Raw genomic sequence first — 12451 nt, forward strand, 5'->3', positions numbered from 1 at the left:
TAGTCATGTCATGCTGCAATTTGATTTTTCTAAATATCAGAAGTACTTGCAGTCTGGACAGACTTTCTGCTTTGATTCTTTGTGTTGCTGGATCGTAGCTTAATTCATAGCTGATGGCAGGTACAAGTTTGGTTTGTTTTTTGTTTCTCTTTTCCCTTTTTCACCCCAGGAGGGAAATTGGACTCCAGGACTTATTGGTTATGTTGTGGGTTTTTTTCTTACATGGTTCGTTTACAGTGTAGAAATACTACGACTGAAATCACATCTGTTGTGTGACTGTTGTAATTCCAATCCAGTCATCTTGAAATCATGCAATTTGTACAAGAAGCAAACACAGAAACTGAGTAGCAGATAACATCCACAGCAAATCCACAGGTCTGCTTCAGTGCAGCCACATCACAAAAACAGTTATTCATACACAGGTAAAAAAAAATATTTTATGAAAAGGAAGGAGGAATGGCACTTGTCCTCTGCACAGAGTTAGCACTGAAAGACTGACAAAGCTGCCTTAAAATGTACAAGGAACATTATCAGAAAGCACTTGGAGGAGAACTGGGAAGCAGTCATTCTCTCTGTGCTAATTTCTGTTTTCTCACTGATCCCCTGGGGGTTTTCTAATACTCCACTGGAAGTTATCTCAGGTGACTGAGTTTGTTTGGAAAGAATAGTAGAATAGTTCACCACAGAGTAGTGTGATGATGTTTTCACATTTCCATCCTTTATTCAGACAGAAGGGAACATTTGTGTGTGAGCTACACTTTTGGGAGGGTTTTGGAATGGGGGTTTAATTCCTGTGCTTCTTCCTGCCATTGGGAACAATTCAAATGCTTGCATGCACATGTTTGTGAACACAAGTGCAGATAAACAAGTTACAGTCAGCTGTCAACATTTCCATTCTTATTTCTAGAGCTGTGTAATTTATTTTCTTGCTACTTCATTTAATACTTTTTAGGTTGGATAAAACAGACATACAGTATTCCTGTAATAATAAGTAGGTATATATAAATAGCTTTACTTAATTGTAAGTGTATGCATAGGTGTTCCCTGAAAAAGAATTCTATACTAAATCCATACCAACAGTGAATGAAAAGGACATAATTACTAATTTCTGTTTTATGCTGTTTCTTTCCCAGGAGTCATTCGGCATGTTGGAGATGCACTGAAAGATCATGCCTCAAAATCTCGAGGGAAGATCTGCACCATTGGTATAGCTCCCTGGGGGATTGTGGAAAATCAAGAGGATCTGATTGGCAAAGATGTAAGCCCTATACGGACATATATATACACACATATATATATCTTCCAGTTATTTTTCATTTCCTCTCCATCCTTCACTTAACAGTTCCTCACAGAATTAATGCCTGCAGCAAAAAATCAATACATATACAGGTTTTCCATTATGGCTGACAGCAGTTTTGATGTGGCAACAATAAAAATTCCAGCACTCTACATTCCTTAAAAATAAAGTATAAAGAAATTTCATTAAATGCTATTCTTGAAAACGTATTGAAGTTTCATACTTAGAACACTGTGAACCCTGAAAAGAGCCTAAGAAAACACTGATTGTAAAACTTGAAGCCTAATCTATTTTGAAACAATATTATGATATATTGGTTAAATTCAGGATTGCAAACTGTCCCTCTTGTAATGTGTTCCATCTTATACATTTTTATTACTGCAGTTGTGAAGAGGCTTATAAATGTATTGGACTTTTAAATACATTAATAGTTTACTTAAACTGGTTATTTATTACCTGAATATTTATTACCTGAAGCTTTTCTGTGCCCTTTTTTTTTTCTTCACCTCTGTTTTATTCCCAAGCAATCTACTTGAGTACTGGCTGCCAACTCTGAGTAAAGAGGAGATAGAGTCTTCATTCTGCATAATGAACATTTTCTTTGTCTACATTACTCTAAACCATTCTTCTCTGTATCTTCATCCATTAGCAAGATGGGGAGCAGAAGAAGATTCAATTATAAGTTAGTTCAGAAGGTATCACAATGAGAATTGATCCAACTGGAATTCATTGCAGTTCGCTATTAAAGTATAGCCATTAGGGGGAATTGTATTAGCATAGGGTTTTGTGCTCTAATATCACCAGTGCTGTATAATAGAGTTACCAATATATACAAACAAGCAGGATGGGAATCTTCAGCGGTAATTCTGAGTTACTAATTAACTCTTCTGAGATACAGTGTGAAAAATGACTATCAGAAATAGCTAATCATAAAGATGAGGTGCATCTTGTTATAGAGTGTAACGTACACATCAGTATCAAATAAGCAATCTTTACTGACTATGCATGTAGCTCTGGAAGCACTTCAAGAAGACAGAAGGCAAGAAAAGAGGTCACATTAGTTGTGAATTTTGGGACATTGTTATTCCTCCACTAGTTATTTCTACCTGTTGGAAAGCTACCTACCTCTGTTCCCAGCTAGTCACCACCTGTTAAAGGGGCTCTGGAGTTTTCTTTTACAAAAGCATCTGAAGAAAGAAGTTTCCCAGCTGTTTCAGCCGAATGGAACAGCCTCCCCAATTTCTGACTTCTTTAAGGAGTGTTTCCCTGTAAATATCCTTCCAAAGTAATAGAAAACCAGAAGTTGTTCTAAAAAAAAAAAAAAAAATTATTTCTGGTAGACCAAAAAACATTAATACTTAGTGAGATCATCAAATGGAAAGTGACAAACATTTATAAAATGATAAATGAAACAATAATGGTAGTCTTCCATTAATGCAGCCACAATTCTGTCAGTAGGATTACAATTACAGGATCACCACTAAGGACAAGAGTAGTTCCAAAATGTATCTGTGATAGACAAAGTTGAAACTTTTCCTCTGAACCTCCTTGCCCATAATATTTTCATTAAATGTCTGATCAATGGCATGATGCAATGTTGAATCACATCTGGTTTCATCCATCTCTAATGCACATGTAATGATATTGCTTTATGCTTACCAATATTGAATTTCATCTTCCATTTTATTGCCTAGTCAGACTGCCTTATGAAGACTCTCCTTAACTCTTCATAGTTCCCTGAAATATCTGTAAGCTTTTTACTCTCTTACTAACCCCAAATCTCTTACAACTGCGTTGAACAGAACATGACCCAGCTTGAGGTAGGCCACTTATGTCACTAAATCTTCTTAGTAACACTCAGTCTTTGCAAAAATTAGTTTTTCCTTCTAACGGTTTTCCCTCCCTTCCCCCCAGCTTTTCCCAGTTACTAAGTTTCCAATCCCTCAAAGGACTTTCCTTCTTATCCAGTGTGTGCAGTTTCTTTAGAAGCATTTGGTGAGGAAGCTTTTTGAAAGCTTTTTGAAAATCAAAGTGTACTATATTGACTGGCTCATTAGAGATGAATGCTGTGAAATGAACCAAGAAGGGGAAATATAAATAGTACCATAAGCATGTAAAATTAATCATCATTAAGCAAGAAACAAAGGCCACAAAGGATTATGCAGGGGTGAAAAAAGTCAACCAATAGTAAAAAGCCTGTTGAACTCCGGCATCAATGTGGCTTTATGCCTGTATGCACTGTGTCTAGTTAAATTATTATCAGAACTGAAGAACTGTCAAAACATACCCTTCCAGCACCAGACAGATACAGAGAATTGTCTTAGTAATGGGATTTGGGGAGGGCAGGGGGGCAGTTATTGCTGTTGGACCAACCCCACACGTGTTGCCTCCCCATGCCTCGTGGCAAGTCAGGCAAGCTCAGCAGAGCTCTGTCTCCACATTAGTGATGCTCCAGCCCTTGCCTGGCCTGCATGGATCTCAAAGTCATTGCTGAGGAGCTTTATTAAATGTACCAGTCCATCCACATCAGTCAGCTCTTTGGAATCCCAAGGGCTTTCCTCAGAGCCATAAAGACAACTTACAAAGTAAAGCAAAATATTACTGCTGTGTGCCATTTGTTATATTGTGATGGTTAAAAATCCCTAAAGAGACATGTCTTACTCCAGTACCATAAAAACAATATAGCAGAAAATAGTGGCCCTCATAACGTGCTTAGGTCCTAGTTTGAAAAAAGAACATGCAAGGGAAATGTGGTTAGTTGCCTTATTTCCAGTCTTCTGGTAGAAGCACAGAGAAAGTAAGGTGGCTTGCTCAGTCTTGCAGAAAGCTTGGATTATAAAACAGTTTCTCCCTACATACAGAGCTATTCTTCCTTTAAAAGAGTGCACTCCGTGACTCTTCATAGCATGCATGTCTTTCTTTTCAGAGTCTGTACAGTCCTCATTGGTTTAATTCCTAGTCACTTCAGTAGGAGCAATGCCTGGATTACAGAGAACACTGATTTAAGTATTTTCTTTTTGCTTGATAAAATCAGTAAATAAGTTTCATTTTTAGTCCAAAGAAGCTAGTATTTGAGACTTCAATTAAAAACCACTGTTATTATGCAACTCAGTGAAAAGGAGGTTTTCACCCTACTGTGATATGTCATTGATCAGTCAAGATGGTGCAGCATATAACCTACTAACTTAAATAGAATTTTTCAGTAATTAAAGTTTTGAGGAAAAAACAAAACAACAACAACAAACAAAAAACAAAAACAAAAACAAACAAACAAACAAAAAAAACCACAAACCTTTTTCTTACTGAACTAATTGAAACTAAAATTGAGCTTCTGTGCTGCTATGCTGAACCATTACAAAACCCGTAACATCCATTCTTCCATGTCTGCTATGAAAATCCTTCCACATGTGGATCCATCAGGTTGACATAAAGCCAAATTCCTAAATTCCCTCCAAATTTCTTGGGTTTTATTTATCTCCCTTAGAGTACTGTTATAGTTGTGGATTATAATGTGTTTCTCTTCCTATATTACTTCATTGATCTTCTGGTTACTCTCAACAACTACACTATGGCAAAACTGAAGCTTAGCAGAAATTTTTGAAGAAAAGTAGAATACTTATTATTTTTAAGAAAGCTTTTAGCAGTGACAAGGAAGCAACAGTGGCCAGCTTTTATCATTTAGTGCAGCAGAATGCAAAACCCAAAATATAAGCCTACTCTGTAGACTTGTGCATAAGCAGATAGAAGTCCTACATAAAAGCAAAAATTGTTATCTGAAAGAAAACTACTTTCTCACAGAAAGCTTTGTATCTCTGTAATAAAAATATATTATACAAATATATAATATATATAACAAATATAGTGTCTATTATAGTAAATGTCTCATATATGTTATATATAATATATATTTTAATATATATCAACCCTTTTCATGCTCTCTATGTTATGGAATAAATTGCATTTTTTACTTCCTAGAACTCAAATGGGCACAATTGTTGCCAATTGTGCATGTTCTTTATAAACTTCACTAAAAACAGATGCCTATTCTTTTATACTGCTCAGAATATTCAGAAAAAATAAATTTAATAAAACTCAAACAATGAATATACTGCTACTCAAAACCTACTCTTCTGCACAGCTGAAATCATAAAAATAAGAAGTGAATTTGTCCCTTTATATATAAAAACCTCTATAAAAACTACATTTATATTGGACAAAACATAAGTTGGATGGAAACATCCATTGATGTTTGTTTTGTTAAAAAATAAAGCCTGGCTTTCTTGGTGAGTTTCTAGATAATGCTTCTGATTTATTAAAAGACTGCAGAGTAACCAATTTTTATACTACAGCAGTTGCTGAATTTTCTAACTATAACTGGAGGTAAGAACATGTCATCACCCATGTTTTCTCGGGGATGCTCAAACAGTACTCACAGAACTCTGCAGTCTTGCTCTACTTGCTCAGTTACATCTTCAGCTTTTTTCAGTATTGATTTGGATGTTGCAATAGGAAAAAAAATAAAAATTGGAAGGCTGGGTAAACTTTGGAGGGTATGGTCACAACAGAGAAGTTAGAAGTCAGCCTGTCATGGGAAAGGTGCTTACGTGAACTTTTTTAAATCCCTGGACAATAACAGACTAGGCAACTTCTTCAGGAAAGTTGGGGTCATTCTGTGTTGTAGTGGGTCACCAGGTAATTATTAATAGTTAACAACTCGATTATGTCATCACCCAATGCTATTTGAGAAAGTTTAGTAATATGCTGGAATCTGGTAACAAGACTGATATGTGACTTTGGGAATCATTCATTTTATGGCACTGGGCACAGGTGAGGCCAATGTCTAGTTACGAGACAAGTCAAGGAAGTAAAAGGAAACAGGAAGTACAGAAAACACAAAAAATGAAGAAAACCTAAAGGTCGATGAACTGGAATTGTTTACTACATATTACATCTGAACTGAGAAAGGCTTATGTGCATCAACACACCAAGTCCTGCCCCCTTCCCTTCTCCCTGATCTCATCAGTAAATGCTTCATCATAAAAGACTTCACTCTGCCAGTACCAAGTTCCCTTCATTTTCAGAATACCACCTACCTCCCCAAGATTACCAAAAGTTATCCAAACCACAAGAAGTGTGCCCTCAAGAATTGACTTCACCTTAGAAGTAATGTCTCCTTACTACTCATGTATATGGCAAAAAAAATCATTTAGCTGTCTAAAATGATAGGTATGTAGCCAGAGCTCATCACTTTAAACCATGGTCTTTAAAACACATTCTGGTGAGTCTTGTCAGAATGACCAGCATTCTTGTTACCTGTTCTGTGTTTGTGTACCAGACAACACGTACATGTGACTGTCCAGACATTTGCTCTTCATTCTTCCATAGTAATCTGAATAACAATGTTATTTTATAGCATAAGACTGTTTTCTTCTGTCTTTCATACTCTGTTTTTACAGTGTCAGAAAGATTATGATTGCTGCAGGTTTCAGAATAGTGATATAAGTTTCAAATCTCAGGCAACCAATTAATGTGTATTACTTTATTGTTGTTGGATTTGTCATTACCAATTTTGACTTGGTTTTGGTAGATATTTTGCAATTGTCCTTCCAGAAATATGTTATTCTTTGAGAATTAATTTAATTGCTGGGTGAAAAAAAATATTACAAATAACCATAAATAATTAGGTCACAAGTTTGTTTCACTGTATCTTTTATCTAATGTCAAAGTATCAGAGGCCCCTTGTAGGCCTGGTCAGGAAATAATTACTCTAAGGAAAGGTGTAAGGAAAAGAGATTCAGCGTTCTCATTGAAAACTACAAGGTGGGAAGCATGCCTGGGGCAAAGACGGGGACTGGTGTATTTGTAACATATATGGAGAATTTGAGCTGTGATTCTTCCAGAGTCCTCTAAATCAAACCAGAAACTACTCTATTCCCTAGTGTACCCCAGAACAGTGAGGCTGCAGAGAAAACTTAATTTGAACAGCAACTGCTACTTTTGGGAAGCAAAGCATATATGTCTCTCTTTTTCCACCACTACATGGAACACGCTAAGTTTATTGCAAAGTCTTGGATTTCACCTAGACTGTTCAGATCCACGCACTGGATCGCATGACACATGCTCATTGCCTGTGGTGAGTTACCCTGAGCTGAGTTACTCTATGCTGAGTGTCATGTGCCCACAGGGAATGTAAACAGAGAATAACAGTGCTTTTAATTCAAGTTTTCTTGCCAGCTCAGGGTGCAAATGCAACTGCTGGGGTTAGCCCAGTTCCTCACCTATTGACAGAACATCCTCAGCCCATGCAGCGTGAGCACAGCTTCACAGCATGGCTGCTGTCACATTCATTAACCTATACTTAGAGGGGTTCTCTTGAGCATAAATGCTTCCTTTCAGCTCTGCAGAGGAAGATGCCAGGGGATATTATGCCCTCGTCTCAGTGCAGAAAGAGGATGAGGAGACTTTAAAGTCAAAGTTTTCCCAGCCTTTTAACTTGCCTGTAAAATTGAAGGGATTGAAAAGAACAAAGAAATGGGAACTGCGAGAGTGAGAAATTGAAAATCTGCTGAGTATTGTGGAAAAGCAATTCACCTCAAGGAAACAGCCTCAAAGCATAGGATTTTCTTGCCTTCCTGAAGATTTTGCTTATCCTTTAATCAGGAAAAGGGTCTGACAGTGTGGTTTGCAAAATTTATTACCAAAAAAAAGTATTTCGCCTATTGAACTGTGCGTGCTGTGAACAGTTCAATCGAAAAAAATAGTATTCTCATTTCCACATCTATAAAACTTAATAATAGGATTCAACTCGTAACTAAACAGCAGAGAACCAAAGTGTAGGCTTCTAATCTGCCCTGCAGCAGCATTACTAAGTCAATGTGTGAAGCCTTTGGTGTTGCAGCTCATTAGAACTGCAGATCAAGCTGTCACCATTGTAAAGTTTTGAGCTGTGATTCCTGGGAACAAATCACAAGCTGTCACTAGAACTGAATTGCACAGCAGATTGTAATCATAAAATGAACAGGCAGCTCAAGTCATTCCTCTTATACCAGATCTTGTTGGCCTGTGCCCTTTGTCTTTTGAGAGATGGGGCAGGTATCAGTTTAAGAAACCTGTAGATTTTTTAGTTTGATTTTATTTTATTCTCAGGCATTTGAGAAAGAACTTTCTTTTTCTTTCTGATTTTAGCATGGGACACATAGTTTCTGTGTCTGCAGAAGCTAATTAATGAACACATTCCAGCAGCATATTGATATTTGTTAAGCTATATGCGTCTGTAGAATAAATGTTTCATGAATGTGGCACCGAAAGAAACAGTATAAACGATACTTGAGCCAAGGCTATCACCTGCTCTTGCAGTGGTGTAATATCATGTGTACATCTCTCCAAGAGTGGAACTCACCTACATTGGTATGTCTGCAGAGGACCTCCCAAGCTGGTGGCTCTGAATGATCTAGAAGAGGGGACATGGTGCTTGGTGGGGTCTGTGAAGGAAGGATCAAAAATTTCAATCAGATGTAGTGAGGATTTATGGCCATGCTATTGAAAGGCAACAGCAGACAAGGGTGTACAGTGTGTGTATAGTCACACTGGCCTTTGGAGGACTGACCATTACCTGGACTTAACACTGAAACAATGGCCATTGGTGCTATTGGAAGAGATTACCCTGGGACACTCTTTAAGCCGTGTCTGCATCCAAAAGGTCAGTGTTTACAAATGGTGGACACACCGGTTTAAGTTCTAAGGTTATTTTTTACTTTACACATAGAAGACAGCTGTGCTTGAATGCAATACTTCAGACAATGTTAATTTTTTTCTTTTTCTTTTATCTTGTCAGCTGCTGTCTTATAATTAATTTAGTTCAGAGGGTTTTTTCTGTTTAATACTTTTTTTTCCCTCTATCTCTAAAATGCAGGTGGTCCGACCATACCAGACGATGTCCAATCCCCTGAGTAAGTTGACAGTGCTCAACAGTATGCATTCTCATTTTATTTTGGCTGACAATGGCACCACTGGTAAATATGGAGCAGAGGTGAAACTTCGTAGACAGCTGGAAAAGCACATTTCACTTCAGAAGATAAATACAAGTGAGTAACATTTTGCTTATATTCTTTTATAATTGCAATTATATTAAAGACACTATGGCCTTAAATAGGCAATAAGATCTGTATATTCTGGGGAGCATGAGCTAATAAAAACAGATAATGGTGAAAAAAATATGATAAAATTTTATTTTAGAGTACCATGGTGAAGGGTATAGCACCAATAGCTGAATTTGTTACTGTTAAGTTTCAAACAATATTTGTAAAGGCTCTTCAAGTTCAACTTACATCTTTAGTACCCCCATGTCCTTAAAACTGTATACAGTTGTGATCCCCTTTGTTTTGTAAAGCATCCAGTGGAATTAGTAAAGGTAGAGAAAAGGGTGAAAAATTAAGGGAGAGCTTTTTATGATAAAGACTTTGCATATTGGAAGAGAGATGACTGAGCTGTATAGACATATATAAAATCCTGCAAGGTTGCAGGAAAAATTACGGGACAACTCAAACAGTCCCAGAGCCATTGATATCTAGAGGCAGAGAGAATATCCCATAGAAGCGTTACTTTATGTTTGCACTATGGTTTCAGTTCTTCTTAGAGAGCTGTTCATTAGCTACAGTCAGAGACAGAATATGGGGTTAGATGGTCCTTTTCCCTCATAGTTTACAATCACATTCGACATCATGATCAGACTGAAGCCTCGGTTTTTCTCTCAAAGTTCTGGTTTTTTTTCCTTTTACAATCATTTCCTACATAAAATGAAAAATAATTAGTCACCTAAGTAAGCAGTTCTTGCATAAAATGAAATATGATATATCAGTATTAGTATTTTTACTTCCGTAGTGTACTAATGCTTAATTTAGATGGGGAGTTAATTTCTTTCTAGATATTTTGGATTTTTTTTTGTTTCTGTTTTCAATCATTTACTTTTTAAAAACTTTGTGCTATCAAAAGAAAAAAGGATAAGCTCTAGAAATTGAACCTAGGCTGTACATAGGGAAGAAATCTTCCTTTGGACACTAGCCAGACAGGAATTTTTTTAGTCTCACAAGAAACCTCGATGTGGTACCTGTATAAGCTACTTTTAGTAACAACAGATCTCATTTTTCAAAAGTGATCATATGTACAGCCTTTCTGCTGATAACTCTCTGTAAATATACAATTTTGAGGCCAGGAACAGTGACAGTTTTTGTGATATAGGCACTTGAAACTGGAATGAGACTAAGAAACACATTTAGACTCTTGGACATCATATGATAACGAATTACAGGCAAGTCCAATGGGGTGAACATAAACAAGCATGTTGGTCATGCTTAATAAAGCTTTCTGTCTGATGAGTATAGTCTGTGCTTAAATCAAAATAGTGTGCTACTTACACCTTTCAACACCACTACGTGAACTACACGCACCACAAGCTTATTGTTTTTGTAATATCAGAGTATATATTGCATTTCCTCAGAGTAGGTATGCACAAATTTTTGTGCAGCCTAAGTGGTGTGTGCATTTATATACTTTTCCTAAGGAAACCAAGATAGTATGGTCAAATCTTAGGTTGACCAGCAACAAAAATTCACATTTGAAAACGACATATATGATGTAATAAAACTGTAGGAAACAGTGCCATAAATAATAATCGTTTTGAGGACACTTATAAGAAAAATGTGAGCTTTTGCAGTTGACAGCATGGCATTGTGTTGAGGTAACCTTTATGTTAAAAAATAAATATCTTTAGAGAGATTTAACCTAAAGTTTGGACAAGATGCGTATCTGTTGAAAAGTGACTGGCGGATGAATCTCCAAGCATTGGTAGTTAAAGTCAAATGCTTTCCTGACCTCTTCAAAAACATACCAAAAAATGAAGGATTTCTCTTCTCTGGCTTCTCTCTGCCACCATCCCCTTGCCCATCCAAGAGTTTGTCTCTTCCTCTTCCCTTTTGTCTGTGACAGAGTCTCTCTTATCATTTAACTTCTCCTTCCCAAATCTCTCTCTCTTGTGAACACAAGTACACTTGGGTCTAACAACACTTCTTCAAAATAGAAATGTGTGAGAACTGTTAAGAAGGAAGGTTGCTGGTAAGATTTGTGCAGCTTGGTCCAGTGACATCCAAAACGTTCCTGCCACGTTTTATTTTCCTTTGTTTTAGGAAAAGTGACTGAGTCCTGCCCAGCCTGTAGTTAATAGAAAGGTGAACATATGGATGAGAGAAGGACCACCTACCCTGCTGGGTCACCCTAATAGATGGCCACTTTCTGATGCCTCTCCTTACTCTCATTCCTAGCAGAGCAATGGAGATCCTCAGCCCTGCTGCAAAGGGGTCTTCATCTAGACAGGTGTGTGTGCAGGCATGCACATGTGCCTTTACTTACCATTTTCCAGTAGTAAGCATGTGGAGTGGGTAAAAACACTAACAGCATCAGACTTTTGTTTGCAGAAGAGTCAGAAAAAGGTACAATTTTTAGTTAATCACCAAACAAAAGAGCAGAGGGCTAAAAATCAGAACAGATTTAGGAACTAATAAACAGTTGGTAACTTCTTATTTCACAGCCTGTCGCTGGACAATAGTGCTGAAAGCAGATTTTATTCTTATTTTTAAGCCTGCCTGACTTTTACATGATAGGCTTGTCATTTCTTCTTATTTACTTTCCTTTACTTCAACTGTATCTTTCTGCAGTTCAGTGATAGCTTTCCTGGATGTTTGGGATCACACATTATTCACAAAGGGAAACTTCAAGCTTGTGCTTCCCTATTAAAGACTCAGAAAATGGTATTCCCTTCAAATGGATTAAGACAGTTGCAGTCTCTTTTATAAAACTTATATCAGGTTGTTAAGTATGCCAGATAATTCTGAAAGACTCAGGTGGTTTTGTTCCTAATATGGCATCACTCTCAGTCCTTCAGCAGTTACCTAGTTTCCAGAATCAGTGTGCTATTCAGTAATCATAATTAAAATCTTGCTTTATGCCCCCTATAAACACTAGAGAAAGTATTTCATTGAATACTCTGTTTTCACTCTGCCTTTTTAGCTTTTACCACTTCCATAGTTCTTACTTCTCCACAGCAAATTCTCAGGAATTAAAAAATGGTTTTGAGGCAAGCAGAGGGTGCAATTGCATTTA

At 37.0% G+C, this 12451-nt stretch overlaps 1 protein-coding gene across 3 annotated transcripts in view; it reads left to right on the top strand.

The window, feature by feature from the left end:
• The window catches only part of TRPM3 (transient receptor potential cation channel subfamily M member 3), a 275279-nt gene that overhangs the window by 146595 nt on the left and 116233 nt on the right, over nt 1–12451 (top strand). For all 3 annotated transcript variants that reach the window (XM_071802596.1, XM_071802598.1, XM_071802597.1), the window contains exons 5-6: nt 1134–1258; nt 9210–9381. In XM_071802596.1, coding sequence (XP_071658697.1) covers nt 1134–1258; nt 9210–9381 — 297 coding nt within the window. The remainder of the gene's footprint in view (nt 1–1133; nt 1259–9209; nt 9382–12451) is intronic.

This window comes from Patagioenas fasciata, chromosome Z, assembly GCF_037038585.1.
Source record: "Patagioenas fasciata isolate bPatFas1 chromosome Z, bPatFas1.hap1, whole genome shotgun sequence".
Classification (NCBI taxonomy): Eukaryota; Metazoa; Chordata; class Aves; order Columbiformes; family Columbidae; genus Patagioenas; species Patagioenas fasciata.